At 34.5% G+C, this 20,250-nt stretch overlaps 5 protein-coding genes across 5 annotated transcripts; 4 read left to right on the forward strand and 1 right to left on the reverse strand.

Annotated features, from left to right (window-relative positions):
• Positions 1-27: 27 nt before the first annotated feature.
• Positions 28-3,234, forward strand: BX664DRAFT_320740 (uncharacterized protein). The gene is made up of 4 exons (XM_051543173.1): positions 28-1,084; positions 1,154-1,302; positions 1,380-2,592; positions 2,713-3,234. The coding sequence occupies exons 1-4, from the start codon at positions 91-93 to the stop codon at positions 3,000-3,002; spliced, it is 2,646 nt and encodes an 881-aa protein (XP_051404809.1). The 5' UTR covers positions 28-90; the 3' UTR covers positions 3,003-3,234.
• BX664DRAFT_381824 (uncharacterized protein) lies at positions 3,222-5,785 on the forward strand. The gene is made up of 8 exons (XM_051548995.1): positions 3,222-3,385; positions 3,531-3,597; positions 3,714-3,744; positions 3,867-4,148; positions 4,242-4,449; positions 4,517-5,245; positions 5,341-5,571; positions 5,646-5,785. The coding sequence occupies exons 1-8, from the start codon at positions 3,325-3,327 to the stop codon at positions 5,696-5,698; spliced, it is 1,662 nt and encodes a 553-aa protein (XP_051404810.1). The 5' UTR covers positions 3,222-3,324; the 3' UTR covers positions 5,699-5,785.
• A 379-nt stretch (positions 5,786-6,164) lies between these two features.
• BX664DRAFT_320743 (putative PRE6-20S proteasome subunit) lies at positions 6,165-7,584 on the forward strand. Its single transcript, XM_051543174.1, has 4 exons — positions 6,165-6,321; positions 6,404-6,530; positions 6,668-7,089; positions 7,203-7,584. The coding sequence occupies exons 1-4, from the start codon at positions 6,223-6,225 to the stop codon at positions 7,305-7,307; spliced, it is 753 nt and encodes a 250-aa protein (XP_051404811.1). The 5' UTR covers positions 6,165-6,222; the 3' UTR covers positions 7,308-7,584.
• Positions 7,585-10,316: 2,732 nt separating this feature from the next.
• Positions 10,317-11,112, reverse strand: BX664DRAFT_320746 (uncharacterized protein). Its single transcript, XM_051543175.1, has 2 exons — positions 10,811-11,112; positions 10,317-10,748 (listed from the first exon to the last, which is right to left on the reverse strand). The coding sequence occupies exons 1-2, from the start codon at positions 11,010-11,012 to the stop codon at positions 10,459-10,461; spliced, it is 492 nt and encodes a 163-aa protein (XP_051404812.1). The 5' UTR covers positions 11,013-11,112; the 3' UTR covers positions 10,317-10,458.
• Positions 11,113-18,067: 6,955 nt separating this feature from the next.
• Positions 18,068-19,424, forward strand: BX664DRAFT_320752 (uncharacterized protein). The gene is made up of 3 exons (XM_051543176.1): positions 18,068-18,112; positions 18,227-18,300; positions 18,407-19,424. Exons 2-3 carry the CDS (start codon positions 18,230-18,232, stop codon positions 18,924-18,926), a joined length of 591 nt encoding a protein of 196 aa, XP_051404813.1. The 5' UTR covers positions 18,068-18,112; positions 18,227-18,229; the 3' UTR covers positions 18,927-19,424.
• Positions 19,425-20,250: the final 826 nt, after the last annotated feature.

Below are 20,250 nucleotides of genomic sequence, written 5' to 3' on the forward strand. Positions count from 1 at the left end.
AAAAAAAAAAAAATTAGAAGACATATTGACAACTCTTTCCTAGACAGACAACCTTGGTCTCTTTTCAAATAAAATAATAATAATAACAAAATGAATACCAGTAATTCCTCTTCCTTCATACCAGCAACAGAGACGATTCCAATCTCAAACCTAACAGATATTGATCACGATGCTGAGTTGCAGTCAATCACTAATAGGCAAACTTTTTTGGCGGAAGCAGCACAAGCAGCGTTTATTGCCAACATGTCGATGGACGACGATAGTAAAGAAATAGTTGCTCCTTCAGTACAAAAAAAGGATCACTCCACAAACACTGAAAGCACATCTTCCCATAACAATACTTTATTTGATATACCTTGTAGCTTTTTACAGCGAACGCAACAAATTCTCATTCCGGTATCACCTCAACAAAGAGAAAACAGTAGTAACAACAAGGCAGAATTGATAACACCAACCAATGTCAAACAAGAGTATACGATATTTCTAATAAACGCTCATCAATATAATGAGATGCAAGCTCAGTACGCAAGACATCCGTTACCTGCTGATGATATCTTGTTTCCATGGTTACATGGCATAGACGGCACAAACTATCAACAAAGTTTGTTTTTCGGCGTACGGCGTATGGTAGTACCTAAACACCGAGGACTCGTTTTAATTCACGCTGATCATGGTCAAGCTAGAGGTGACCCTTTTCACTCTCGACTTGTTCAATCGTTTTTACCAAGCGATATTATCACCTGTTCTAACAGCAACGATGATGGCATTGAAGCTATGGGAAACAACAGTAATAGTAGAAGCAATATTGAGGTGGATAATCAGTGGACTTTTCGACAGGCGGATCAAAAAGAAAGTACAGGTATCCATCTTCGTAATTTCAAAATTCAACCATGGCGTTATGCATCGATCAGTGATATTGTTATTTATGGAAAAAATGCTGAAAGCATAGCTCAAAGAATTGCTATGGCGCAGACAGATATCCATCATAAAAGACAACTTTACCATGATCGTTTACGGAAAACAGCTGGAAAAAGAGCCATAGTGGATTCTAATGATCTATCATACCGAATATTTATTATTACTGGTAAGTGGGGTAAAAAGAAATGGTAATTCATATTGGAGATTATTAATCATGATCAATCCACCTTTTAAGATACTTTCGATGTTTTTGAGAACCACTATCCCGAACTTGTATGGTATAATAGTCTTGGACATGTATTGAACAATATCTGTTTTCTGGAACGGGAGAAGACTGAAATGCAAGAAATGACAAGTGCTACTGAATTGACAGAAAATATTTGGGTAAACTAAAAATAGCAAAATTGAAAGTAACACAGTAAACAATAATATTAATATGCGTAAACTTCCCTATCGTTTAGCTTGGAAACACATTTGACGCTCCTGCATCAATAAACTCGGATGATTTCATTGATATGAAAGATGATCATGAAGATATGGATATATTTCACGACCAAGAAAATCCTCATGGATTTTCAGTATGCATTGAATGTCACGATTTATCAGATATGCCTCTACCATCCATCTTAACTCTTGCAAAGGAAACTTTAAACGAACTTGGACCAGAAGAGATGCCATCTGAAATCATACATCTAGATATGTATTCTACAGGTTCTATCATCGAATCATCAGAACAGTTAGACCGTTTCCTTGACAACCTCTTATCCTTATTACAATTTATGGACACAATTTCTCAAGGCACTGTTGCCGACAATGATTCTCCTTCTATCACAGTCAATGGCCGCAGGATCTTGATTCATTGCTCAGATGGTTATACAGAAACGAGTATATTAGCATTGTCATGGGTGATGTACAAATTAAAACTTCCTTTACCGAAAGCTTATCTTTATTTACAAGACAGACGAAGTTTCTTTGTTCTCTCTACTGATGTTCCCTTATTACGGCGTATAGAACAAACTTTGTTCGAGGACAACACAAAGAACACTGCTCCATCTCTTTCATCATCGCTTACCTTGCAGCAGGAAATCAAATTTCAATATGAACAACACCATCAACTGCAAAAAAGAAAGAGGGTGGACACTATGGAATTTGAAGAATCATCATCATTATCAGTAACATCGTCATCACTACCATTAGATCATCATATTACGTCAACCTATGAAACGAACTCAAGTCAACATTTAATACATTACAATAAGATAGCCAACATTTGCACTGACAAGAGGGATGAATATATAGATGATGTTAATGACATTGAAGAAACAATATCAACCAAATCCTATTCAGGGCATGAATCGGAAGAAAAAGATAAATTACCGGTGATCACATCGTCTCCTCCAAATATAGAAAATATGAGATTATATCCATGGTTTTATTCTCCCAGGTTTGAAGGATCATTTCCATCAAGAATCATGCCATTTTTATATCTTGGTAATTTGAATCATGCTACTAATCCTGATATGCTCCAAGCTCTTGGTATCACACATGTTGTTAGTGTAGGAGAAAATGCTAGTTTGAATCAAGATCAATTCAAACTATTATTTTTGGATAATTTATATGACGATGGTATCGATTCCATTCGAAGTCGATTCGAAGAAACTATGGCTTTTATAGGTATTCACAAAGAATTATATACATATATTCATATATATTTAATTTTGGGCATGTAACTCATCATCATTTTCTGTGTGGGAATGGTAATTCCTTTTTTTTTTTTTTTTTTTTTTTGAACAGATGAAGCTTATGCACAAGGCACAAAATGTCTTATCCACTGTCGTGTGGGTGTTAGTAGAAGTGCTGCAGTGACCATATGTTATGTGATGCATCATTTTCAAAAAATGAGTCTTGTAGATGCTTATATCTTTGTCCGTGCAAGACGTTTAAATGTCATTATCCAACCTAATCTTAAATTTATGTATGAAATGTTGCAACTAGAACAACATTTAACAGGAAATTTCAGTTTATCTTGGCCTGTATTATGTCATGAAATTCATTTACTGAATCAGAACTATGATGAAAATTAAATCATATTCATCTTATATCAAACAAAAGAACGTTATAATAAATATGAAATGATATTCTGTTGCCACCTTTTTTGATTTAAAAACTCTTTCTGTTGTGGAAGTGTCCTAAATTGACATCCTACTGTTCCTTCCCGAAAATCAGTTCAATTCCGATACAACTCCGCATATAGATTTTTCTTTCCTATGACTGTGGAAGGTTTTGGTTCCTGTATTCTCATAGGGTAGTGCTTTCGGTTTTTTGCTTGCCACAGCCTCCTTTTTGTTTTCCCTTCTTCTTATTACTCTTGGCTGAGATAAGAAAAACCTAGTTATTTTCTTCATCATGGCTGCTACAAAACCTTTTAATTCTAATGATTATCCTGTTGTAATTGGTATTGACTTTGGTAAGAATATATATATAATGAGATAAGATTATTCAAGGAAAACATATTGTGGATGGGACTTTGGTTATATAAAGATCGAAGCAAAGTCTGTGTTTCATGTTACTGTATACTAATTAATACACTTCTTTTTTTTTTTTTCATTCAGGTACCACCTTCTCTGGATGTTCATATTCTTTTATACAGAACGACGAAGTAGTTGATATTGTTAGATGGTAAGTAAAGTCAAGATAATATCTATATATAGATATTGTATTTACAATGTTCATCTGAATAAACCAACTTCTTTTACACATATATATATATATATATATATATATATATGATATAGGCCTAAGCAAAACAACAACGTCTACCCAAAGGTATTAGGAAAAGAATCCTTCCTCTGACTACTTGTTATATATAGTTCTCATTATTCTTAACTATTGTCAATATTTCATATTTGATATCTTATATATATATTTCTCTCTTTCTTTTTCTTTAGACACCTACCTTAAACTTTTATCAAGGCAACTCGAATCAAATGACACAATGGGGTAATGCTGCTCGTTTGGAAATGCAACGACCTACTGCACGTAACTCAGTGTTATTGAAACAATATAAACTTTACCTTGATGAAAATATCGCCAAGGACTTACCTCCTTTGCCTAATGGATTGACTATTGTGGATGCCATTGCAGATTATCTCCATGCTTTTCATGAACATGTAGTTAATGAACTCAAAAAAGGATTCGCAAGAAATTACGGTCAGCATCAATTTCGTTATGTAAGTCCTACTTCTTTTCCAACAACAAGAGACTTAGAGGGTAACGAATAATTTACTAAATTTTCCTTTTATATTCATACATACTATATATAGTGTTTAACTGTACCAGCCATGTGGTCTGATAGAGCCAAAGCAACAATGAGAGAAGCCGCCATAAAGGCAGGATTGATAGAAGAAAATGATCATCGTGATAGACTTATGTTAATTTCTGAACCTGAAGCAGCTGCTTTGTACTGTGAAAAGAAATGTGAACAATTTGATCTTCGTCATGGTGATAAATTTATGATTTGTGATGCTGGTGGTAAGAAAAAAAAAAAAAAAGAAACACATATATTATGATTGGAAATTCATCTATATCTTATTAATAGGTGGTACTGTGGATTTAATTGTCTTTGAAATTGATGAAAGAAGTGGACGAAAACTTCGAGAATCTACAAAAGGACATGGTCAATCATGTGGTTCAGTTTTCTTGGATCGTCGTATGCGAAAACTTTTAAAAAAGAAGTTCAAAGAATACCTTTCTTCTATCCCTGCATCAGCATTCGAAACCATGATGGACACTTTTGTGGATTTGATTAAACCACAGTTCGATGGTGTCGAAGATCAATTCATTTCGTTGCCAGCATCCATGAATTTGGAATCACTGACGAACCCTTCTATTGGATTGGAAGATGGTATGTTATGTATAACTGCTGCCGAGTTAAAGCAAGAAGTATTTGAACCTGTGATCAAAGAAGTATTAGCTCTGATTGAAGATCAATTAATCAAGGCTGGTAGTATGCAAGCTGTGTTCCTTGTAGGTGGATTTGGCTCTTCCAATTACTTATTTGAACGTGTACATCAAGAATTTAGTGGTCGCGTAGGCTTAGTGGCTGTTCCTCCTCGTTGTGAATTAGCTGTGGTCCGTGGTGCTGTTTACTTTGGTTTGAATCCTCGTGTGGTGCAAACTCGTATACCTCGTTCTTGGTATGGTATTGATACAACAACTACATTTGAGGAAGGTATTGATCCTCCTAGCTATAAAATCGTCCGTGCTGATGGTAGTGTGCGATGTGATAATCGATTCTCCGTTTATGTTCGAAGAGGACAACCATTGGGTAAATTGCTTTATATTGTCATTATTATCAATTACTGCCTTACTTTTTTTTTTAATAGATACTAACTACCTTTATTTTAATATTCATTCTATTAGATATTGATAATTGTGTTTCTAAAGATTTCTTTGCTTATTATCCTCATCATACAACTTGTACGTTATATGCAGCTGATACAGAAGATAAACCTCGATACACAACTAGTCCTGGTGTACGAAAAATTGCCAATTTCACTATCCCTATGCCTGCTTTAACTGGTGTCATGGAAGGTGAAAAGGTGGATCTTTCTATAAAAATGTATTTTGGGGAAGTGGAACTCAGGGTAGAAGGTATAAAGAAGAACAATTCCCATATACAAAATAATCATGCACACTAATTCTAATTATTTTTCATATCTATATAGCTGTTATTCGTGGCAAAACTTATGGAACAAGCTATACTTTCGATACCGATTAGGAGAGGGTCGATCTCTCTTTTCTTTTCAATGTTTGTTATATACACTACATGTTTTTTTTCTTTTTTTTTTTAAAAAAAAAATAAATAAATAAAATGAAGTATCATCATATATGTACGTTACAATCAGTATTGATAATATTCTGTCTCCGCAAAGAAATTAAGTTCTCAAAAAAGCAACATAGTGTATTGTTGAAGTATTGAAATAATGATAACGATTACAAAAAAAAAAAAAAAAAAAATAGTAAGCAAATGTGGTTCAATTTTCTTCTGTTGTTCTCTACAAAGCAACGGTCTTTTTTTTTTTAACATAATACACCCAGTTTGCCCAACACTTTCCTATTTGGGAGATTGATATTCTTGTGACTTGGCGAAAGCCCAAGAATTAAAAAAAAAAGTCCACGCAACGCGTTGAAGAGGAGGGTGAAAAAAAAAAGAAAACGTCATCTAAAGCAAAATTTGCACAGAACACACTTCTTTTCACTTTTTGTTTCTTTCCTTTTTCACTATTATACTTTTATATATCAATGTCAGGTTATGACCGTGCTTTGACCGTCTTCTCACCAGATGGACACTTATTTCAAGTAGAATATGCTTCAGAAGCTGTTCGTAAAGGAACCTGTGCGGTAAAGAAATAAAACCCACTGTATATATATTCTTCCAATATATAATTATTTATTCACTTGTCTTATACTCATCTATTTTCAGGTTGGCGTTCGTGGTCAAAACGCAGTCGTTTTAGGTGTAGAAAAGAAATCAGCTTTAAAACTTCAAGATCCTAGAACAGTACGTAAAATTGCAATGTTGGATGACCATATTTGTATGGCTTTTGCAGGTAAACCAACAAGAAACAATCCACTAAAAATAGAAAGAAAGAAAGAAAGGAAGAAAGAAAGAAAGAAAGAAAATAGCAATATGACCCATTCTGTTATATAATTGTTACTATTCTATTACTCTTTGGAAAAAAAACAGGACTTACAGCAGATGCTCGTGTATTGATCAACAAGGCACGCACGGAATGTCAAAGTCATCGGTTAACAGTGGAAGATCCTGCATCCGTTGAATATATCACTCGTTATATCGCCCAAGTACAACAAAAGTATACTCAAAGTGGAGGTGTCAGACCTTTTGGTATTTCTGCTTTAATAATTGGTTTTGATAACAAGGAACCTAAATTGTATATGACCGAACCTTCTGGTATATATACTGCTTGGAAGGCTAATGCTATTGGAAGAAGTTCAAAGACTGTTCGAGAATTCTTGGAAAAGAATTACAATGATGATATGGATGAAAAACATGCCATCAAGCTCACTGTCAAATCATTACTTGAAGTGGTCCAAACAGGTGCCAAAAACATTGAAATCGCTGTCATGACTTCAGATAATGTGGTTAAGGTATTAAAAAAAGAAGGAATACTGAGCGTGATTATGGGAAGGATCTAACTAGAATGAGAGGAATAATGTAAACTAAAATTAATTTTTTTATCATCATCAATTTATCATATTAGATCTTGGATTTGGCAGAAGTAGAAGCCGTTGTAGCAGAAATTGAAAAAGAAAAGGAAGAAGAGGCTGAAAAGAAGAAGAAACCTTTGAGTAGTTCATCAACATGACCTCTTTTTTGTTTTTCTTCGATAATGTAGATCCTTTTCTTATAACAGTGATGATTATATTTTCAATTCAATAAAGAAATCTTGAAACGTGTACTGAAGAAAATGTCACAGAAGCTAACCGAGTGTCTGGATAAATGCTACACACTGACGATCCTACGCACCCTTTTCTATGTTAATCCTCAGAGATACCATCTTGATCCTTGTCACTTAGATGGTAAAAAAAAAAATGAGTGATATAAAATTATTGTTGTGATACATTTTATCTAAACGAGACAAAGCGCAAATGATTCTATTAATAACAAAGAAAAAGGAATAAATTCCATAAAGCTATGAGCGGGCATGTCTTTTTTTTTATAAGCTGTGAGTGGGGCATAGTTTTTTTTTGTAAAGCTATGAGCGGGGCATGTTTTTTTTTTGTAAAGCTGTGAGTGGGGCGTGGTTGGTGGTAGGACCCTTTTTGATTTGGTACCGTCCCGATTGAGGTATTGATCAATACTGGATTTTTCCATTCGCTTGGCGGGTGGCCGGGTTTCTTGAAAACGATGGCAGCTTTTTAAAAAAAACGGATGCCGGATTTTGACAATTTGGATGTCGGTATTTTTTTTATTTGCTTGTCGCATTTTTTGTTTTGACTTGACGGTGAAGGACTTGTCGGGTTATCTAATGTCATATACAAAGTACTGGATTTCCATAACTTTCGAAAAATAAATTCGTTAAAATTGAAGTCGCAACATAATAGATCCGATATCGAGAATTCAAAAATGGCATGTCGGATTGTTACTCGCATTTTTTTGGTTCTGACTTGCTGTTACAGAGGTTGTCAGCGGTGTATCGTAAAATATACAGTGTTTTCAAAGTTTTTTGTCGGGTCACGAGAAAATACTTTTCGTGATGTTATTAAACAAAATATCGTACTTTCCCAAAATGAATGTCGCATTACCACTTTTTTAGATATCGCTTTAGAAATGTCGGTAGAGGTGATTGATAATAGAATGATGGGTCGATGTTGGTGATGATGATGGAAAAATAAAAAATACTGCGACTTTATTTTAAAAATATATTAAAAAATGAAACAAAAGTTCTTTATTGATATAATGGATCATCATTAGAGTGTTGATTCATCATGATGATTGACCTGAACGTAGTGGTTTTCAAAGTCCGTTTTTCTTTCATATTTTTTTTGATTTACTTTCTCTTTCTTTCTTTCTTTCTTTCTTTCTCTTCTTTTCTTTGTATTGACTTTTAGTATATCAATTGGTAGTCTTTATTATTATACTTTTATTCAATAAAGTTTTTATTTTTATTCCAACTACTTTGTTACATGTCAATGTAATTGATTCTAATCTTCTTTTGATGTATTATTATATTTTGGATACATTCTTTTTATTTCACATATATTTTTATAGGTGCGACTAGACGTTGGTACGTGATAGGGTGATAGGATGATGGCATGAATGGATGATGGCATGAATGGATGATGATCGATTCTTTACATAATACAAAAGCGCTGAAACATAGTTTTGTGGTGTCTATAAGATAGATCTGAATGATCTATCTTAAAACCAACATTTTGTGTAACAGCTGTCATTTATATGTTAGGGAGTTTTTTATTGTGTTAGCTTTTTCTCTCACTTTATTCTCATTCAATAAAGATATACATTTTGTCTCACTTATTTTTTATTTATTTCTTCAACTATCACAAGTTTTTTTTTTTTTTTTTTTTGAAATCATTTACTCGGGTTCTTATCTTTTGAAATCATCACTGAAACATACTATTGATCATTCCCTTTCCCCATAGATGATAAAAGAAAATTTGCATAATAGTTCCTTTTTTAATTACTGAAACATGCAATCGATGGATCTTTTTTCCCATAGATGACATCAAAATTTGCATAATAGTTCCTTTTTTTTTAAAAATCATTTACTCGGGTCCTTCTCTTTTTTTTTTATTACTGAAACATGCAATCGATCGATCTCTTTTCTCATAGATGACATTAAAGTTTGCATAATAGTTCCTTTTTTTCTTTTTGAAACATACAATCGATCGATCTTTTTTCCCATAGATGACATCAAAATTTGCATAATAGTTCCTTTTCTATTTTTGAAACCATTTACTCGGGTCCTTTTGATTTCATAGCTAAAAAAGCGCATAATTACAGGGGTGATTTGTCTTTTTTTCTTTTACAGGGGGTTTGTTTTATTATAAAAGAACATCCTTTTTTACTTCATTAAATTCTTTTTTTCTTTTGCCTGTCTTTCTTTTGGGCTTGCCTGTCTTCTTTTGGGCTTGCCTGTCTTCTTTTGGGCTTGCCTGTCCCTTCCTTTGTCATCTCTTTCCGTGTCCTTTCCCTTTGGCCAATCTTCTTTTCCGCCTGTCCTCCCTTGTGGCCTGTTTCTTGGTTTGACCTCGGTCGTTATTTGCTCAGGCGTGGTTGGGGTCACCTTCTCTTTTAGGCCTGTCATCTTTTCCGTCTGTCCTCCTTTCTGGCCTCTCTTCTCTTCCGCTTCTTTCCTCTCTGGGTTGACCTCGGTCGTTATTTGCCTAGGCGTGACTAGGGTCGCCCATTTTTTTTTCAAACAAAAAAAATGTTGTTAACACAACGCTTTCCGGGATGGTTATCGCCATCCTACTTTCACTGCAGTGAGAAATTGCTGCAGTGATCTCGATACATGTTTAGGCGTTCGCGCTTAAATTCTAAGTGAATAAAAAGATATCATCTGGATAAACATTACTCATTTTTTTCTTTCTTCTTTTTTTTATATGCAAACTTGGTGAACTCAATTGGTGGATTTCTTTTTTTTTTTTTTGATTGCTCTTTTTTTCATGATATCTATTTTCTTATATTCTCTATTTGATTATGCGACAATTATATTTTTTTTTTCTGTCATTTATTTTATTTACGATATTTTATTTCCTATTTTTGCGACATCTTATTCTTTGAATTCCGTCAATTATTATTGAATAAAGTGTATTTGTTCAACGTCTAAAGGCATGGCTACAAAAAAAAATTGGCAGTTCAAATCGCTGATTTCGAAAAAGCGTTTATTGAATAAAAAAAAAAAAAAGGAAACCATATAAAATGGGGACATGTAAACAAAGATTAATAAATGGGTTCGCATAGGAGAGATGGGAATAAGTCAAGGTGGGTCATCATTGTCCATATCTCATAGTACAAGTTCTTCCGCGATCGTGACTGGTGCCAATCAATGCTTTCAAGTCTACTGTTTGCTTGTACCTGCTAGTAATGGTCGCAGTATCGTCAGATTTCTTGCACAGGCGCCAAAAGACATCATTTACAGCAAGCAGCAGTGTGATGTTCTTCAATGTAATAAAGGAAGGAAGGTCATCCAACGATTCAGGGAAACGGAGGTTGGCTACTTCATAAAAGACATAAATACCATTCGTAACCAAGCGCGAGATAAAAAATGTGATATTGAAGCCTAAGTAAAAAAAAAAAAAGTACATCAGATTCTGTGCAGTGGGAGGGGTGTAACGAGCTCACCAGTAGCAATCCCCATGTTCCTCTCGGCGATCGTCGCTCGATGTTTTTTGATAACCTTCCCAGCCCAAGACTTGCTAACACGAGCTTCCTCAGCGGCTTTCCGCACGGAAAGTTCCTTTACAAAGTATAGTTGAAGGACAAGGTCAGAGGATTCCTTGCTATGCTTGACCTTTCGTCCCAGTTTACCCGTTTTATCTATCATCAGACTTCCAGGCCCTTCAGTTGTAATCGTGGGTGTTGATGGTGGTAGTGTATCGGCCACTGATTGAGATCCAATAAGCGGCTTGATCTCTGAGGCGAAGAGTAGCGATGTTTACATTTCATAACAATTTACACCAATCCAACAGAATGTAACTAGCTGCTAGATGTGCTTCCGAAAGTGTTTTCACGTCGCAATCGTACAAATTGGATATCAATGCAACAACCGCATTAATCGCAGCCCTTTCGTTCGTTTTGGCGATCCGAGCGCAGTTAAGCAAGTCAATTTTTGCTTTTTCTTCGTCAATTTGGTCGTCCGTATGTTTTTGAATGATGGCCATGACCTGGCAAAGAATTTGTGACTTGAAGGTGCAACGATATAAAAACTAATAGTTGCTTCAGATCAGTATAGTTTGTACTTAGGCCTGCATATTCGAGCGATATATTTTAGCATATCTACGAGAGAAAAAAAAAGGAGACAAGTACTTATTAACGCGTTTAACGTAAGCGATGAGTATTTACCATTAGCGCTCCGCACTACACCCAACTAGCCAGATACCGTATCGCCTTTCTGGTCCCTTTTGTCGAATGGATCAGATCTTGGGCAACAAAGCGAATCAGGGAAGAGGATAGGACCGAAATCATAGAGAATATTAATGCATAGGGAATTGTATCTTATAAAGGAAAGAAAGAAATGAAGGACTTAGATATTCTGATCGTAGGTGGTCATAGAGAAATAGGGAAGTGTGTGGATAGAGGATATAGATCACTATCTGGATTGAAAGGGACGGAATGGAAATGATTATTCCAGTGAGCTAACTTTCCAGATGTGGAGTATCGTGAATCCGCAGAACGAGAATAAGAAGGGCGTATTCAAAGCAAAAACCAAATCAACGAGCGAACTTTTCTTGCGATTTGAATTCACGACGGCGGCCAGGAGTTTGATTCTCGTGTCTAATGATTCAGATCCAGGGGAATTCCTTAAAACTACTTTGGATACTTCTCCCTTCTCTTCTGATAAGGTTGTACGCAAACCAATGACCCACACACCGATCCAGGGGATTTCCTGATACAGGCAATGATATAGTATCCTTCATTCTTCAATTTTTTGATGTATTGTTGATATTTCGGAAGGTACTTCGAGATCTTCTTTGGAACGTCATCTATAAACCCAACTTTTTAGAAAATATTTAACAAATAAGTGAGACAAAACCATAGATCTTTATAGAATGAGAACAAAACAAGAAACAAAGCTTACGCAATACTGATAAAAAACTCCTCAACATATCAAATGAGGACGTACTTATTTTCTGTCGACGGCTAAATTGGCGGCTTCGGGAAATTTTTATCCGAAATCTTTTTAAGGGTGACTCCTCCTTTTTTTTTTTCTTTCACTCTTTTTCTTCACTTTTCTTTTTTTTTTTTTTTTTTTTGTATTGACCTTAGTCTTAGTATATCATTTTAGTAGTGTTTATTAGTCTTTAGTAGTTAAACTTTTATTCAATAAAGACTTTACTTTTATTGAAATCACTTCATTACATGTCAATCAATTGATTCCATCTTCGAATGTACTTTTTTTTTTTTTTTACATGCGAATGCATTCCTTTTTATTTTTTTTTTATAGATAAAGTATGAAATACGCAAATACGATAAAGACGAAAGAAAATTGTGTGATACTATATTAGTGTTGTTGACGGTTTAAACGACGGAATTGACGCGGGTGTTGGTTGCGAAGTTCTTCGAATAGCTGAAGGTATTCCCTTAATGTCGTTTCCATTCTTGTTGTTATATCTGGTGACAAGTTGGGTATTCTTCTTGCAGCTTCCAAGTCTTCTCTTTGATGGTATGCACTTGTGATCATGGAACTAATCGATTGAAGCTGGGCATCTACATTAACGGCTTCAACAGCAACGTCCAACTCTTCTACAGTGGCTTGATGGTCGACTTGTACTTCAGCAATATTGCCATCATCATCATCATCATCATCATCACCAGCGATTGCATCCAGATCCATATTCACATCGGGCTCATCTACGAACAGAATAAGAAATGTAAGTTGTTTTTTTTTTTTTTTTTTTTTTTAGTACCATCTCTTGATTCCAGGGTTTCCATGACTTCATGAAATTGTATGTATAATCCCGTGTATCTTTTCAATATATACATATGCTTACATGGTGCAAGTCTCTGTTGAAAATCATCACAAGTGCACGATTCAATCAACGTATCATCATTAACCTTCACTCTATACAGGGAATTTTCATTTGAAAAAGATCTTACAGACCAAGTACCAATAGGATTAGAAGGGCAGCTACTATTATCACCATCTGGATTCGTTATCATAGTAGGCATTCTTTCGATAGCAACAATGGATGCAAGGTACAACCTACGAGCTTGTTGATTTTCTATAGGACCCATTCGACCGTCATTGATACTTATTCTTTCCCGTTCTGCTCCATTAAAATATTCGACATGATGAGTAAGAATAAACACCAAACGATCTAAACGTCTGTTTCGCAATCTTTGGAAATACTTTGTTTTCAGTTGATTGTGCCATGATTCGATATAATTGTTTGTGAACATGTTGTAATGGGCTGGTGAAAGGTACGCTTGACTCCATCGTGTCATTGTTTCTTCATCCTTAATCCATGATTCTTCGAAATAATCCAAGAATTCATACTGACCACTATACTCCTCTTGGAAGCAAGCAACTCGAGTATGAAATTCATCAATTTCCTTCGCCACCAAAATACTTCTCAGGCTGATCAACATTTCTTCTCGAAGATTAGCAACATCACGAGCAGTATGTGATCCATCTAATCGAACTTTCTGCTTCAATTGCCTCTTCCATGCTTGCATGACGTGAAAACCACAGTAATGGATAAAAGTAGATGGAAAGGCAGCTTTGATGGCATTTACCTCGGGTACGGAACAATCAATGGTGACATATTGAGGACGAAAATTGCTGCTATCGCGTAGATGAACCATCCATTGATTAATGGAACCAACAGAATGATCATTGGTAAACATGTATGCTGATGGATACCCCTTGCCAGTAACGCGATCTCTGATGATCAACGTGTACATAACATCCATGGATTTGGAGGAAATGCCATGAGTGGCGTCCAAGCAAAAGGAAATAGAAGTACCCATTCTACGCTTTTGATCTGGTGATTGAAAACCTAGGGCAAAGAGGCTGGTGTTGCTACTGTAGGCTTGTAAATTGCCAGTGAATATGTTGTAATTGCGTAAAGGGAGGACCCTATTTAACCATATTCCTAACGATGTCATATCATCTCGATGGAATTCGTACAACTGGTGTTTGATCTGATATATACGTAAAAAAAAAAAAAAAAAAAAGAAATACTCTTAGTACAAGTCCGATTCATGCAAGCTGTGATATCTGTAAATGTGCGTGGAAGCCTTTTTTTTTTTTTTTTTTTTTTTTTTGCTGTTAATGACATGCCTTCAACATTCTGTTATAGACATCCTCATAATTGACTGGTCTCAAGCTGGGATTGCCATCGTTATTTTCAATCCAATCATCAAGTTGTCGCATGATGCTAATTCGGATGTTGCTGCAATTACCACTCTGTCTCAATTCCCTCGTAATCAAGTCAATCGCTTGCGTGGTCAGTGGTAGAGTCCTTCGATCACTTCTTTCACCAGGAACATGACCGCTGTGTCCTCTTTGAAGAACGAACTCCATTATGTCAGGTGTACTGGCATACTGAGTCACCTTCAAACTTCCAGAACAGCCGCATTTTTTGGAAGGTTTTTGAGCAGGACGTTGAGAACGCTCCCTGACTGGATACTCTCCACTTCTGTGGCAGTGATAGGTTCGACTGTAAAGCACAGTCGCAAGTTCACGTCTACGTTTATAAGTGCGCAAAACACACCACTTTTCACAACACAATTCCTGTATCTTCAATCGACAGGCGTCCCACTCGTCAAATTGAACGCAGATAGGAACTTCTAAAGGAAGTTCATAAACACCTCGTACAGTTGTTGGGAGCAAAGCATCGCGAAGGTTGTTGGCAGTGTAGATAGTTGAGGACATGTTGTTATTTACGTAGATATCACTATAGTAAAGAAAAGGAAAATATAAAGAAAAACAAAGAGTAGAAGAAAAAAAATTTTAAAAAAAGGGGTATCACTATTTATTTCACAAGTAGTGTGGCTTGGTGACGAAGTCATTGGTTTGTCGTAGTAACTAATCCACAATAAAAACTTATATCGAAGTGAAGAATATTGGAATCGTATCGTATCAGCGTTTCTCTTATCTATAAAAAAAAAAAAGAGAAAATAAAAAGGAATGCATTCACATGTAAAAAAAAAAAAAAGTACATTCGAAGATGGAATCAATTGATTGACATGTAATGAAGTGATTTCAATAAAAGTAAAGTCTTTATTGAATAAAAGTTTAACTACTAAAGACTAATAAACACTACTAAAATGATATACTAAGACTAAGGTCAATACAAAAAAAAAAAAAAAAAAAGAAAAGTGAAGAAAAAGAGTGAAAGAAAAAAAAAAAGGAGGAGTCACCCTTAAAAAGATTTCGGATAAAAATTTCCCGAAGCCGCCAATTTAGCCGTCGACAGAAAATAAGTACGTCCTTTTTTTTGTGCAGGCTGTCTTTTTTTTTTGTGCAGGCTGTTTGTGCAGGCCGTTTTTTCCTTTTTGTGCAGGTTGTATCTTTTTTTGGCAGATGTATAGAATTATACACAGTCTATACTCCGGGTTTCACCAGCTGATTTCTTTTGCATCCAATGATGTGATAGCAATGATTAGTAAGATTAGTACATTTAGATAACTATAAAATAGTCCATAAAAAATGCAAATTAGCATTGACTTTATCAATAAATCAACCAATCAATATGTTTCCAATTTCGCATCGTGAATATTACTCTACGATTTTTTTTTTAAAAAAATTTACACCGAAACATTAGTATAAATATTGAACAATAAAGCTCTTATTCCAACTATATCTCTCACTTTTTTTTTGTATACATCTCTCTATTCTTCGAATTTCTAAAAATAAAGTCGATCTTCTGCGCCTCATCAAATCAAAAGCCTGTACCTTCTGTCGTGTCAGCGTATTCCGTACCTGTAATATAAGAGTATATTAAAAATAAAAAGAATGCATTCATACATATAATACATCGTGTAGATGGAAATGACCCCGTTGATATGTAATAAAAATAGTTGTAATAAAATAAAAACTTTATTGAATAAAAAAAATGTGTAAAGTAATAACTATACTAATGTATATAATAAAACCATAAAAAAGTCAATGGAAGAGAAAAAGAAAAATGAAAAAATGAAAATAAAAGTACGCGTATTATTTTGGGAGACGATATTTTACGTGTACACACAAATTCCGGAGAAAAGTGCGTGTACACACAAATTTGAGGCGGAACTTTGTGTGTACACGCAAATCCGAAAAAAAAAATTGTGTGAACACTCAAATCGGTATGACTGAGTCTTTCCTCATAATAGCTATATATGCTATTATAACAAAGATAAAAATAATAAACAATAATACCATTTCATGCGTATGTGATAGCACTTAATCAGTATATTATGTTTGCAGAGTAAAGAATGTAGAAATTAAAGAATTAGATATCTGTAAATGGCACACTCTCGCAGGTTCTTTTTATGAAGATCTAATATGGTGTTACTTATTCGTTTCTTTTTTTTTTTTTATTTTTTACAACACAATTACAATGCAGTAAAAAAAAAAAAAAATAAAAAAATTTTTTTTTTGGTTTTATTCATTGAAATAGTAAGAATATAAAGAGACTAGAGAGAAAAAAAACACATGCTGATGACTCATTACTATTCCGTTGACTTGGGGATTTTGATCCTTATTAGCAATGCCTTTGGTTTCAATAAACCTCCAGGTATCCTGATCAACGTTGCCCAATTATAATTGCTTAGAAACACGGTTAAATATTCGCCAATCATTTACGAGCGGCAGTAACTGGCCAACCAGTGACAGGCCCAATAAATAATGACCAATCAAATGAAGACGGCAATATACTGACCAATCATTTGGAAACGGCAATATATTGACCAATCATATTGGGACGGCAATTCTGACCAATCAGATCGCTTGAATCTCTTCTTAGTAAAATTTGGCTGGTGCAACGATTTCTCTCGAATTCATTTCTCAGTTTTATTTTTGCCAATCCAAAGCATTTCTTTTTTTTTTGTTTTATATCCAAAGCATTTCTGATATTAGTGAACTTTGAAGTGAGAGGTAGGGTTATTGCTAATTTTAGGAATCTTGGAGATAGTACTTCTCTATTCCCATATCATCGGGATAAATTTCCTGCATAATAGTGTTGTTCGGGAAGTATCGACCGGCTTTAGACCCATATATGGCAATTTTAATTCTTTATTCCATATTTGGAATTTTATTAATATAAACCTCCAAATAGGGGAATGAAACTAAGTGTGAATATTGCATTACTATATATAGTATTTTATTATTGTAAAATTCCAAATGTGGATTAATCAAATTTAATTGCCATATATGGGTTTAAATTTTATTTAATCTCCGTAGATATGTGGAATATCATGGCGATATTTCAATAATCTATAAATGACAGAAGTGTGTCTATCTGGAAAACCTAAAATACGAGAATGCCGTCCCTAGCTACTACAAGGAGGTTAATATGAGAAATGTTTCGGATAGGCAAAAAGCAAACTGAGAAATGAATTCGAGAGAAATCGTTGCACCAGCCAAATTTTACTAAGAAGAGAGTCAAGCGATCTGATTGGTCAGAATTGCCGTCCCAATATTATTGGTCAGTATATTGCCGATCTCATATGATTGGTCAGTATATTGCCGGTCTCCTGTGATTGGTCATTATTTATTGGACTTGTCATTGGCTGGTATTGCCGTCTAAATATGATTGGTACATTTGTGTTCTGTTGAATTTCAAGTTCAGAATAAGGTTGGTTTTAAGGCGTTGTAACCCAGCACCAATGATATGAAAGGAGAAAATGTAGATGCGAATGTTGTTGTTTTTTTTGTCGTTTTCTTTTCTCTTCCATTAACATATTTCAAGTACTAGATCACATCAATTATTGAAATAGGTAATATAAAAAAGAAAGTGTGATGTATTAAAAGAAAGAAACTCTATTTAATGAACCTCTAATAATTGTTAATTCTTTTTTTTACATGGATACAATGATCTATTTATCTGATAGACTATGGCACCTTTTCAAAGAATGCAAGATCGACGTGTTGTTACAGTGGGAAATCCTGGTGGTTTAAACGAAAGGTAACAAAAACCGAATAGATATAATATAGAACCTTTTTTTCTTTTATGTAATTGTAATAGATTGATTAATGACATTGTCTTTTGTTCCATGAATCTCTTTTAATAGATTTGGCCGTCTTGAACAATCAACTTCATCACAACCAACAAATGTTAAACGATCAGTTATATCTATGAAGCGAACCGATAGTGTGTTTAGTCGTATTTGTGCTAGTAACTCTAACATAGTGGGCAAGAAGAACGACAGATCCAGTATCCAAAACAGACTTGGTAAAGTCTCTGGTGGCGGCAATATTCGAAAACGTGATTTGAAGCAAAGTGTGAGAAGCAGACTCAGTACACATGCTATTGTTCGAAATACTGGATTGACGAAACGCGGAAAACAAACAATGAAACCTCAGACAAGGGCACAGCAAATTCGATCAGGCAACAACCGAAAAAAAGCAATAACATCAGCAGCTCCTAACAAGAAGAAAACAAATACAGGCAAGAAGGCTGTTTCGGCGGATGATCTCGACAAGGCACTGGACTCTTATATGATGAAAGATCCTAAAACGGCTCAAGCAAAATTGGATGACGAATTGAATACTTACATGGATGAAGCTGGTGATGTATTGATGGATTTATAGTTTAGCTACAGTTGTCTTATGTATATTGGATTATGGTACAACCGAACAATTTTTCTTAGTGCTTGCTTTTCAGAAAAATTGGCGAATGCCTGGAAATAAAAAATTAGGGATGATGATTTAACGAATGATCAGTGATGGATAGTATGTGATGATGGATGATGGATGTTAGACGGTGGATGAAATTAAAGAAAAGCTACGATTGATCTTGTTAAATGGTGTAAATATTTGGAATTCTCTTCTTATATGTGTATGTGCATTAGGTCCTCTTAATTCGGTACCGTCTCAAGTGAGGTATCAAGAAAAAAAGCCCTCAATACCTGGTATTGATCAATGAGCAGTACCGTCCCGACAAACATCGCTATTAATAAAATACTGATCAATACCAATACTCCTTGTGGTAATTCAACACAAAGATTTAAATCAGAATTTAGAATATTGATAATCCGATAGTGGAGACCAAGATTACAGAATAATCTGATAGTTTATTTATAAAAAGAGTTTTTTTATACGATTTGTTCCGTTCTCTCTTCAACTTAATTTTTATCAATAAAGATTCTTACGCTTTGTCTCGTTATTTATCATGACTTACACAAATACTACACTCCGTATTAAGATATTAATGAATACTCTGATTGGTGATTCAACTAGTCTGTGCAACAGCTGTCATTTGATGGACGTACTTATTTTCTGTCGACGGCTAAATTGGCGGCTTCGGGAAATTTTTATCCGAAATCTTTTTAAGGGTGACTCCTCCTTTTTTTTTTTCTTTCACTCTTTTTCTTCACTTTTCTTTTTTTTTTTTTTTTTTGTATTGACCTTAGTCTTAGTATATCATTTTAGTAGTGTTTATTAGTCTTTAGTAGTTAAACTTTTATTCAATAAAGACTTTACTTTTATTGAAATCACTTCATTACATGTCAATCAATTGATTCCATCTTCGAATGTACTTTTTTTTTTTTTTACATGTGAATGCATTCCTTTTTATTTTCTCTTTTTTTTTTTTATAGATAAGAGAAACGCTGATACGATACGATTCCAATATTCTTCACTTCGATATAAGTTTTTATTGTGGATTAGTTACTACGACAAACCAATGACTTCGTCACCAAGCCACACTACTTGTGAAATAAATAGTGATACCCCTTTTTTTAAAATTTTTTTTCTTCTACTCTTTGTTTTTCTTTATATTTTCCTTTTCTTTACTATAGTGATATCTACGTAAATAACAACATGTCCTCAACTATCTACACTGCCAACAACCTTCGCGATGCTTTGCTCCCAACAACTGTACGAGGTGTTTATGAACTTCCTTTAGAAGTTCCTA

The sequence above is a fragment of the Halteromyces radiatus genome, assembly GCF_025201355.1.
Source record: "Halteromyces radiatus strain CBS 162.75 chromosome Unknown BX664scaffold_1, whole genome shotgun sequence".
NCBI lineage: Eukaryota > Fungi > Mucoromycota > Mucoromycetes > Mucorales > Cunninghamellaceae > Halteromyces > Halteromyces radiatus.